At 35.4% G+C, this 12,090-nt stretch overlaps 1 protein-coding gene across 4 annotated transcripts in view; it reads left to right on the top strand.

The window, feature by feature from the left end:
- YTHDF3 (YTH N6-methyladenosine RNA binding protein F3) overlaps positions 1-12,090 on the top strand; it is a 48,739-nt gene that overhangs the window by 23,543 nt on the left and 13,106 nt on the right. Inside the window, exon 8 of one of the 4 annotated variants that reach the window (XM_089899094.1) lies at positions 6,688-9,794. The exons of the other annotated variants lie outside the window; for them this stretch is intronic. Within the exon in view, the coding sequence (XP_089755220.1) occupies positions 6,688-6,711 (24 nt within the window). The 3' untranslated portion in view covers positions 6,712-9,794. Of the gene's footprint in view, positions 1-6,687; positions 9,795-12,090 lie in introns of those variants that run through there. 4 annotated transcript variants of the gene reach the window in all.

The following is a 12,090-nucleotide window of genomic DNA, read 5'->3' as shown; positions in this document are numbered from 1 at the left end:
CTTTGTTATACTGAATGTGCATCATTTAGCTTCTACTATATTCTTTCATTCTTATAAATCCTTATTGATCAGTAAACAGTCTGAGGTGAGATTTTTAGTTTGATAGCTTTTAAAATTCCATATAGGAAAAATTAGTGTTTTCAGGTACCTGTAACTTTGAGATGAACTTAAGGCATAACTGTAATAAAATCCTTATTAAATAGTTTTAATTTCCAGAACCGTCTGTGTATTTTAATCATTTATGCTATTTTGTGTCGTTGAGCCTTTCCAAAGAGTAAAGTTTAGTCCCTGATATAATTTTTTTCACAATTGGAATAATTTTGATTCTGAGATGAGATGATGTTTAGGTCTGTCTCAAAGTAATCAAGTTTGTGCTAATATACAAGAAATTACTTCAGTTGTAGTTATTTTAGTAGTAGTTACTGTTGTTAGCAGTAAGCATTTTCCTGACAGTTCTATACTTCTTTTTTCTCAAGTGGAACATTTAGTTTAATGCTTTCCCATTAATCAGATTGCAGTTCTTAGGATCAAGAATGGTTGAAGTCTCTATCTGATGACCTTTCAGTAAACTCTTCTACAATTGTAGGTGTCTATTTGTGAGTTGATTATGACGAACAGAAACAAATTCAGTGTATAAAATCTTGCTTTTCCTTTCATCTTCACTGTAAAATTTAAAGAAAATTTCTCTGGAAAACAGTTTTGGCCCAGGATGTATCACACGTGACAGACTAAACTTACATTACGTATTTAAGTGAGTAATTCTATGATAAGACATTGAGTGATATTTGAATAATCAAGATGATTCTGTTTTTATTGTAGTAATACTCTGTTCTGAGCTTAGTAATAATTCTTTATAAGCCAGAATTGGGAAAAGAGGTACTTCAGTTAGCATTTTATAACATTGATTTTTTTTTCCCCCTTAGATTTATCTTGGCACCCCATAGGAGAGTTAATAGTGGCTATGTTAAGTTCCAATGTTGATAAAGAAATTTATGAGTTTTTAGGAGATGGATTATTGGGTTAATCATCGATCTTTGGGAGAGATTTGTTTCACATCGATTATGGTGTGAACAGTCATCCTTAAATTGAATGGTATTTCAGTTGTCTGTTTTTCTTTAGCAACAAATGCATGATTACAGTCAGCCCTCCATATCCACAGATGTGAACCTGCAGATAATGGAACCTGTGGATACAGGGGGCCAGCTGTAAGGGCCTTGAGCATCCTCGGATTTTGATATCCACGGGGGCCCTGGAACCAATTCCCTGCAGGATATATAGTATATATATGTGTGTGTGTGTGTGTGTGTGTGTATGTAGTATAATAATTTTATTACTTTCATTTTATCATAAAGAGTCCAAAATCTCACTCCAAAATATGGTTGCATATTGATTCCTTCACTCGGCTTTAAGACCTTGTTACTCGGTTCCAGAGAAGTAGTGTCATCCCGCTCCTCCCACACTCCACGGACAATTCTAGCCTATGTCTTGTGTTCTAGTCAACCTTTATCACCATATATTTAGAGCCTGCGTGTTCTTTTCTTAACTGTTCCCTTATTCATTCAACAAATAAATATTAAATGTTACCAGTAAGCCACTTAAGATAAATAGCTCTTATTCTTTTTAAAATTTATTTATTTTATTTATTTATTTTTGGCTGCATTGGGTCTTTGTTGCTGCGCGCGGGATTTCTCTAGTTGCGGCGAACGGGGGCTACTCTTCGTTACGGTGCGTGGGCTTCTTATTGCGGTGGCTTCTTGTGGAGCACGGGCTCTAGGCGCATGGGCTTCAGTAGTTGTGGTGCAAGGCCTCAGTAGTTGTGGTTTGCGGCTCTAGAGCTCAGGCTCAGTAGTTGTGGCACACGGGCTTGGTTGCTCCGTGGCACATGGGAATCTTCCCGGACCAGGGCTCGAACCCATGTCCCCTGCATTGGCAGGAGGATTCTTAACCTCTGTACCACCAGGGAAGCCCCAATAACCCTTTCTTTGTAGAACTCAGAGGTCTTGGAGAGACAGACATAATTTCTCTCAGTAAAATTTTGTAGCTTTCACTGTTGAAAACCACATGGCTCTTACTGAGTTTGTTTCTAAGTATTTTATATAATTTTTACTGCTATTGTGAATGTAATTTGTATTTTCAGTCTTCCCAGTTGTTTGCTACAATTTTATATCAATAGAAATGTCCTATATTGTGTGACCTTGCTAAATTCACTTATTAGTTCTAGTAGTTCTAATAGAACATCCTTAGGATTTTCTGCCTAACAGATCATATCATCTGCAAATAGAGACCGTTTTATTTCTTTTTGATCTTTATGCTTTTTTCTTGTAATTTTATTACTTGTATTACTTAAACATAAAATTAAGTGAAAACTCTAAAACCAAAATAAAACTGCACATAAACAAAAATTTTAGTGTGATGAGTGATGTTATTTTGCCGAAACTAAATCACAGCTCAAAGCATGAATTAGTCTTAAGTTTTAGAACCCTGTTTTTACTCTCATTTGGACCACCTAAACTAACACATGTTATGACTGTCCTCCACCATTTTCACTATTTGACCTTCTTCCTAACTCTTCCATTTTATAGTACACTTTGAGGTTATTTGATCTTTGGTACAGATGAATAGTTTTTATATTATTAGACTGCATCTATTCTTTTCTTAAACTTGACACACAATAAAGCATCAAATGCAAATGTGGGCACTGGAATCTTTGTAAAGTAGTTCTTTATTATAGTGTGGTCATGCAGAAGGATCAAGAATGTTAGAGTCTTCCTTCTCCCTCTTTGTACAGGGCACCACTGTCCGCCCTTCCAGTTCAGGCCAACAATACTGGACTGATTCGCAATATTTCTCTTTCACACTCCATATCTAACCAGTCTATCAGTAAGTCTTGTTGGCTCTGCTTTCAGAATAGATCCAGAATCTAAACACTTTCCACTAGCTCTCCATCCTCCATTATTATTATTATTGTACTGGATGATGATTGTGCTAGCCTCCTTACTGGCCTTCCCGCTTCTACTTTTGCTCCTCTATACACTCCATTACCATCAGAACAGCCGTTAAGAGGTCCTTCTGACAAGTGAGACTGGACTCAGTTTTCTTCTGCTTTTCTGAAGGTAGTATCAAAGTGTTGCCAACCTCAAGATACATCAGGAAATACTCCTTTTTCTAGTCTCTGGAACAGTTGGTATAAGTACAGAATTCTTGTGAAACCACATGAGCCTGGGAGTTTTTCTTTGGGGTAGATTTTTAATTGTTGGTTAAAGTTCTTTAGTTATTATAAGTCTTCAAGTTTTCTTTGTATTCTTGAATTTGTTTTGGTAAATTTTATTTTTAGGAAGTTGTTTGGTTTTAAGCTTTTTTTCGTATTGGCATTAATAGTATTTTAATGTTTTTTAGCTGTGTGAGTCTTCACGATATTATTTATGCTTCATTTCTTTTTTTTAAATCAGTCTTTCCAGAGATTTTTCTATTGTCAGCTTCTTTTACCCCCCAAACACCAGTTTTTATTTTTGTTCTCTTAGGCTCTCTTTATCTTTGTTTTCTGTTTCACTATTTTCTCCTGCTGTCTTATTTCATTCATTTTACTTTGGGGGACTCAATGCTACTTACTTCCTAACATTGAGTTGGATGATGAGCTCATTATTTTTCAGTTTTAAAAAAATGTTTTTTTAAATTCTATACATTAAATTTCTAATTTTATTTTTCAGGGCTTATTAGATTTAGTATATTTATATTGTACTGGTGTAAAAAGTTTTGAATTTTTGTTATGATTTTTTGGGAGACTTTTAGAAATGTGTTTTAGATTTTCCAAATGTGGTAAGATTTTGTTTGTTGTTACCTGTTCTGCTGTTAAAATTGATGTCAGAAAATATGCTATGTATGATACTGACTCTTTGGTATTTAGAGTGGTTTTCTGGTCTGGCATATAGTTCCTTTCTGTGGTTGTTCATTGTGAACCCTGTAATGATTTGGCTCCGTTTTCTGTATTCTGTATATTCAGTCTTTATTTTCATTAACTTGTCTGCTTTATCAATTACTAAGAGAAATGTGTGTTAAATTCTCCTGCTATAATTAGGAACCTGTCAGGTTTTCTTTGTAATTCTGAAAACTTTTAATATATGTAAAGTTGTATTTTTAGTTTAATACTGTTACAGCTTTTTATAAAAAATGTTTCTTACTCTGTAGTGGTTTTTGCCTTAGAATCCACTTTATCTGATATTAATATAGTTGACTAAGTCTTCATTTGGCTTGTTTTTAAGCTTTCTGTGTCCTTATGTTTAGGGTTAATTTCTTGTAAATCATGTGTAGCTAGATTTCTTTTTTTAATTTTGAGCTCTTTTGTGTTTTCGTTAATGAACCTCCATTTTTTGATTGCTTGATAAAAATGTATAAATAATATAAATGTGTATTTCTGCCATTTTATGTTTTGTGCTTTCTAATTCACCTAGACCTTTCAAGCTCCCCTCTCCCTCCTTTCCTGTCCTACCACAGGAAAGGAGTTTTTAAGTTTTTTCTCTTTTCCTGTCCACTGAGTTAGAAGTTATGCATTATGTACATAGATTTAATCTGTATATTTTATTGATTCAGTTAAAGGTGCCATAATTGATTACAGTTCAAAATGAAACAGCATCTCTAACTTCTATTTAAATAAAACATGGTCCTCATTCATGTACCTAATCATCTCCCTCAGGTTAAACTTCTCTTTGTCTAGCTTATCCTTAAGTAGTATTGCCCTTTTTTTCTGTAGTTTTGGGGTTTTTCATGGAGTTGATGAATTTCTCTAGTTTTGATCAGTCATTTCATGGGGAGGAATAAGCAGTGAGCTGTTACCACTTTTTGCTTCATCTGTAATACCGTGTTTTATATCCAGCTAATTAAAGCAGGCTTCAGCATTTCTCATACAAATCTGTTTCCTTTAGCTGAGGAATAAATTTCCTTTATGTTTAGGCTGGTTTTTTAAAAGCTTTAGGGCCTTTGTAAAATTAGACTACAGCTTCCTGGTTCCAAATTCTTTTTTTGTCTTTTTTTCCCTTTGTTTATGTTGTTGGATTTTTGTTTTTGTTTATCCTTTTGAAACATGATTAATTAGCTGGCTCTGTGTCTGTTTTCATTTTTGTTTTTTTCTTTAGGAATATCTCACTGATGCTTATGGATGTATGAAATAATTCATTTGTAGTTATAGTAGGGCATTTATTTGTTAGCTTTCTGTATTAAATACTGTTATTCTAGTCTAGGAATATATAAAGATGAAAAAGAAAGGACTTTAGTAACAAAGAACTTAAAGTTCTCTTTGGAATTTATTTTTATAAATTGATTGATTGATTGATTGCTGTGTTGGGTCTTTGTTGCTGCGCCTGGGCTTTCTGTAGTTGCAGCGAGCAGGGGATACTCTTCATTGTGGTGCTCGGGCTTCTCATTGTGGTGGCTTCTCTTGTGTGGAGCACGGGCTCTAGGCGTGCAGGCTTCAGTAGTTGTGGCTCGAGGGCTCTACAGCGCAAGCTCAGTAGTTGTGGTGCACGGGCTTGCTCCGCGGCATGTGGGATCTTCCTGGACCAGGGCTTGAACCCATGTCCCCTGCATTAGCAGGCGGGTTCTTAACCACTGCGCCACCAGGAAAGTGCCCTCTTTGGAATTTAAAATACAGCTTTCTGATGGTGTCACAGGGGATGGGACATTAATTTGACCATTGGCAAAGTATATACATATTTATGATGGAGGATGTGTTACTTAGAGAAAAGTGGGAGTAGTGAAACCACAAATAGAGAGTCTTATAATGTGTTAGACACAAGTGGCTTTCAGTGTGGTCCTTGGACCAGCAGTATTAGGATCACCTTGAACTCGTTAGAACTGCAGGCCCACAAGTTAAGCTTCAGACCTTTGCGGCCCAATAGTGAGTGTTTCCACAGCCATCCGGGTGATTCTGATGCTTGCTAAAGTATGAGAACCAGTGAATGACACATTAAAGCACATGATGGCACAAACAAACTACGTAATGCATTCACTTGACAGGCATGCAGAGTGCTAGTCATCCTTTTTTTCAAGGATAAGTATTACATGTGGATAATTTGGTTAATAAACATCGTGAAAACATCACTCAACTTATGTTCAAGGGGTTTCTGCTTTCTTAAAAGAAATTATAATAATAAGTATTATTAGTATTTCTTCATGTGAAAAATTATGCTGAATCTGAGAGTAGGATATGGAGGAAGCTTGTGATTCAGTGTTTTGTTTTTTTTTTTTTAAGTTAATACTGAAAGCTTAATTTAATGCAGTTTAATGCAACTCTTTTCCTTTCCTCCTAACCCTACCTCGGCCAATAGTTTTCAAATTGCTTCAGAGGACTTCTCGTCTATTTTGATACCTCACCATCAAAAACTCATTGAAAGGGCTAGAAAGACATTATTGTAATAGTCTCACCTAAACAAAATTCTGTGGGAAAACAGAGCTGTGGTGAGGACCTATAATCTCCTGAACTAGGTCTTTGTGTTTGGACTTCTTTATTTTAAAATGGTTTGTGGTAATCACACTGAGGTGTGTATAGGTAATAGTAAATCGTTTTTAGCTAATTACTTGAAAATTAGTATTTGAAGAACTTCTAATGGAGATGGTTTACATTATAAATGCATATAGTTTAAATCATTAAATAATGATGGTGTTTTGTTAAAGGTCTTTGTGCTTTTCTTTCAGGAGAGAAATAGAAACAAACAATAACCATATGAAGATGTCCTGTTAGAATTATACAACACTAATGATGTAGACTCTGGAAATGCCTAATAAGTCAAAGAAGACGTTATTAAAGCTTTTTTCTGCTTAAGGTGACATCTTTGAACTCTAACACAGAACTGACTCTCCTTGTAATGGTTTTCATCAGCGCGTCTGCCCTTATACTCTCACCAAACACACTTGAGAACTGTAACTTCGTCAAGCACTTTCTGTCCTGAAGCTTTTACCAGTATCTGCTGTCTTTTGTAATTATGCATCCTAGCTAAGGCACAGAAGACTGAATGAATGCAAGGATTCATTAACTCTTTGAATTTGTTAAATACTAACAGTTAACCATTAGAAGTGGTTCAATGATGTAAGAGTCACACTGCTTCAACTTTTTCTTTGTTGTAGTTTTTAAATTGTCAATTTTTAGCTATTTGACAGATTAAAAGCAAAATAATCATGCCATATTTAGTCCTGGAGTTCAAGTCTAAATGTTTATGTGAAAATTATTGTAGTAAACTTTTAATATGGCAAAGCAACCTTATGCTCTATTTTAGCCAAATGAAACATAATCTGAGATTATAGAACATTTCCCTTGTCTTCAAACTGTTTGGTGTAACAGAATATTGATATGCAGCTTGGTGGATTTCACCAGTTAATGCACATTCTTCTCCCCTCCTTCCCCCAATAATATGTATACTGAAAAATGTGCATTTGTCTGAGGAATTATTTTGTTTGCTACCACTTAATGAATCTCAAAATTTTGAGTAATGTACCTCAGTCTAATCAGACTTTTTATGACCTTTATAACTACATTTAAAACCCTTAATTCCTATTTCTGGGTGTTTGCGAGCCTGATTGCTATCATGAAGTAAAAAATTTATTACTCTAGGTATTCACTAGCTAAATAAACATAGTTCTTGTTTAGCAAGCATATATTGTTCCTCAACTCCTTTCTCCAGCTTTTGCAGTGTCCTGGCATCCTTAAAATATTTGAAAATATGGCCTTGATCCATGGATTAAATCAGTATCTAAGTGAATGTGTTGATGTTTTATTGATCAGATCTATATAAATGGGAATACAGCATATATCTGGGTATTCTTATAGTTATCTTTTTAACATCTTATTTTTTTCGTTAATTACATATCAACATTAATTTTGTATCTTGAAACAAATTGATTTTGTATAATTATGTGTCAGACATCTGTATTAACTGATTTGATGGCACATGGTTATGAAATAATGTACTGCCCCTTATATTACTGTTCCAAAAGGAGAAAGCTATGTAGAAAGATATGTTAAGGATGAAAATAGCAATACAGTAGATTTGAGTACCTTGATGTTTTGCATTTACTCCACTTATGTTTACATCATGTTTAGAAATGTTTTCATTTACTATGGTCTTTGGTCACTTCGATTCAAAATTTAGTGACAGATATTTCTTTGAGGCTTTCATTTGTGTGATTTTTTTTTGTACAATGTTTTCTTAAAATGTACAAATACTGTATTCAAGTGAAAACCAGTACAGTATTTGTAGCTAAATTGTAGCTACTTCACAGTGCTTTGGTAGTCCCAGGATAGTTACCAGTGTTTACTGAAGGGAACATCAAAATGTTAATAGTATATTACAAAATAAAGACTTTCTTAAAGGAAAATTGCACCTATTTTACCTTTTTTAAGAGTAAGCCATGAAATCTTGTAGTAACATGTCTCGTAACTATTTGTAATGAAAATTGGCATTTGGGTATAGTCACCACAGCAGCGTTCTGCATCCCTAGGATTATATAGGTAGGACATGTCAGAGAGGGGACACTGTCACTCGGGAGGTCCTGTTAGAGAAAACTGTACAGGGGTGACCTTGTGGAAAGGATCTGAGTCTTCTCTCTGAGGTTCTCTTCTTCTTGGTGCTTTATTAGCAACTCTGAATATTTTTATAAAACTAGTTACATTATACACGGATTGAAACTTGTTTAATTTACATTAGGTTTCTGTGTAAGAGATGTCACGGAAACACTCAGCAAGCAGGCTGATTGCAATAGCAGACTCAGAAATGTCAGATGTAACTCAGCAGTCTACTCACGGTGAGGAGTACATCCCAGTGCCTTTAACCTGGATTTCTAATATTAAGTGAAATGGGTGCAGCATTCCTTTGGGGAAAAAACCAAGACAAAACAAAACTTTACAATTGGTCAGTTTTTTTCCTCATTTAAATTTTCTTCTGAGTGCCTCTTCTCTCTCCCTCCTTGGTCTGTCAGTGTACAGCAAAATGTTTTTCCTCTAAGCGAGATGATCAGAGGTTGTCTCAGTAGCACAACTAATGGAAGGTTTCTTAGCTGTGGGGACCAAGAGGGAGAGAAACTGGGCTCTAGAGCAGGAGACTGATCCAGTGTTCTGAGTAATCACAAATGAAGACATTATTGGCCCAGTAACTTCCTTGCTTAATGTTTTTCCAAGATCTGGTTTGAATGTTTCTTAATTAAAGTTATCTTACGTGGGTGTTTTATTTTGAAAGGTATTATATAGTTTGTATATTTAACAGTAAGGGGGAAAATGTAACCAAAATTAGTATTCTTTCTCTATACATATTGGTACTTGAAGATTCCTTTCAGAAGAAACCCCAGCCTTTTCCTAAGTTCAATCCTCGTTTTAACTTAAGTGATCTTTCTAATTCAAAAGCTGTGTTCTTTTTGAATACCATGCATGGGGGTTAAGCTGATGTTAAAACAGTTTGCAATAAAAGAAGAATCAGCTTAAGTCATTTAATCATTTCAAGTGCATTCTGCATCCTATAAAAATAAGTTTGAGAACTTTAAGAGAATTGTGTTTCATTAAGTTTTGCATATCTTTTGTTATGCCATGTAAATTCCCTTCTTTTTCATATGATTAAAGAAAGGTTATGATAAAATGATTAGTTAATTTACATTCACTTGTAGCAGTTACATGAGAATTTAAATTTTGTCGTGTTTGGGTTTGTTCATTCCTGTGAATGATGGTACAGTTAGGTGAGATTTTCTGTTATGGTACCCAAACTCACCATTTGGTCCTCTTTAATCTTTTGAGGGTTTCAATAAAAATTGTTCACTCATATCTGTGTTCTTTCCATTTTATCTTTATAAATACAGATTGCCTTCCAGAAAACGTAACATTCTTGTCAGCTCTGTTACGAATTTCCTGATTGACATACCTTTCAAGTACAGATAGATTATGTCATTCGATTTAGTTGGCCATTTGAAATTAAGTGGGGAAATTAAAGAGAGGAAGGATCACAGTTTATCCTAATCTTTATCCACTCCAGTGAGCTTACTGAATTACATGCTTTTAACGCTAAACTTAGAGCAAAAGAGAAAGAGGCTTACTTAATAGGAGGAAGTCTTGGCACCAGCTGTCTCATAACCCTAATCCCCCATTCTTGGTACCAAGGAATGCTTTTTAATAGTGTGGACGTTTTCCTTTGGGCTGGATAGAGCTTGTGGAGATGGGATCGTGGTGACTCTGAATGGTGCGTTGATAATCATTGCCGGGCTCTCTAAGGCACTCGTTCAGATGGGGGAAACCAGAGTTTTAGTTTTGTGCTGCATACCACACTGTTAGCCTGCGATCAGGGCACAGTTTTACAGGCACCCCAGGTGTCCCACATTGCAGCATCATCTCCTAAAGAGGGTTTGCATCTCTTCAGCGTACTTATATTTGAGGCTACTCATTTTTAGTTGGGACCCTAATTCTTACTGGCTTTGCTTTATCTTGCTTAGTGACATTAGATTTAGTAATTGTAGTCTAGGAACTAAAATATTCTTGCAGTTAGAAGTTAACTGAGCAATTCAAGGTCATTTGCTTTCTAATCACAACAGTTGATCCGTGAACAACACAGGTTTGAACTACATGGGTCCACTTGTACACAGACTTTTTCCAGTAGTAAATACCACAGTACTGCACAATCTGAGGTTGACTGAATCTGTGGATGCAGAGGAACCTCGGATATGGAGGGACTGTGTGTGAGTAGGGCCGACTTTAAGTTGTATGTTGTGGAGGGTCAGCACCCCTAAACCCCTGTGTTTTTCAAGGGTCAGTTGTACTTGTCATTGCGTAATCTTGATGTGTATTCTTTCCTCATTTCTCTTGGTGCAGTGATAGGGGCAGAACTCCCCTGTAGATCACCCACAGGTAGTAGTGGCAGTTTAAATACAGTTTGTTTATAAATTGTGCACTAAGTTCAGAATTTTTCTACTCCATATTTTGAGTTACTTGTATAACATTGGAACTAAATGTAAATGAAAACTGTCTTTATAAAAGTAAGTGTACAAGGAAGATGTGAGTGCAGAGTTCGAAACACTGGGGGAGTTCCGCATCCCTTCCTGCCACCCTGGGCCGCTTCAAAGAATACCCCTTACACAGAACACACTTAGAGGTTTAAGTATCTGAACGTCATTTGAAAACATCATTGGCTGTTTCTGACACGTCTGTAACCAGAATGGAATTATTGTATAGGGGAAGATCTTAGAATTGGGAGTTGGAAAGACCAGACTTACATAGTTACTTCTAACTGGTAGATTGACACTGAACAAATCACCTCCTTTGTTGTTAGTGCACTTGGTAAATTCAGGAGATTGGCATAGAATGCATCTTAGGTTCTCTGCAGTTCTGAATTTTTATCATTTTATGATCTATATAGCTTTGTGGGCTTATTCTAGCAATAATGAATGTTCTTTTAAAAATAAGTTTGGAAACCAGTGAAATTTGTGATAGTCATTCTTTGTTTATTTCAGAATATAATTATGTACTGAATACCTCCAATTGTATTTTATTCATTGACTCTGATAAAATATAACCATTACTTCCCTTTAGTGAGTTTTGAAGTCTAGTGGTTCAAAATCTTCATCTTTTCCACAGTGTTGGTAAAAAGAATCAAGAGAATGTGTGTCCCAAAGAAATCCAGTCCAAGTTTGTTTGTTCTTTAATTCTATTGCCGTTTTACATTATCCTTTTTTTTTTTCCAAAGAGACTATTTTTTAGAACAGTTGTAGAGAAAAATCGGGAAGACAGTACAGAGAGTCCCCATATACCTCGCACCCAGCTTCTTCTCTTCTTAACATCTTGCATTAGTCTGGTACATATGTTGTAATTAATGGACCAATATTGATCCCTTATTTTATTTTTTCAGTTTTTTTTTTTTTTTTAACCAAATTGTCCTTATTCTGGTTCAGGACGCCATCAAGGATAGATTCACGTTACTTTTAGTTGTCATGTCTCCTGAGGTTCCTCTTGGCTGCGATGGTTTCTCAGACTTGGTTTTGGTGACCTTGACAGTATTGAGGAGTAGTGGTCAGATATTTTGTAGAGTACTCCTCCTTTGGAATTTATCTTATATCTTTCTTATGATTAGA

The sequence above is a fragment of the Delphinapterus leucas genome, chromosome 17 (assembly GCF_059928025.1).
Source record: "Delphinapterus leucas isolate spDelLeu-1000000601 "Yukka" chromosome 17, BTC_Dleu_Yukka2, whole genome shotgun sequence".
Taxonomy (NCBI): domain Eukaryota; kingdom Metazoa; phylum Chordata; class Mammalia; order Artiodactyla; family Monodontidae; genus Delphinapterus; species Delphinapterus leucas.
Note: the sequence above shows the minus strand (reverse complement) of the source record. Positions and strands in the feature narration are given on the sequence as shown.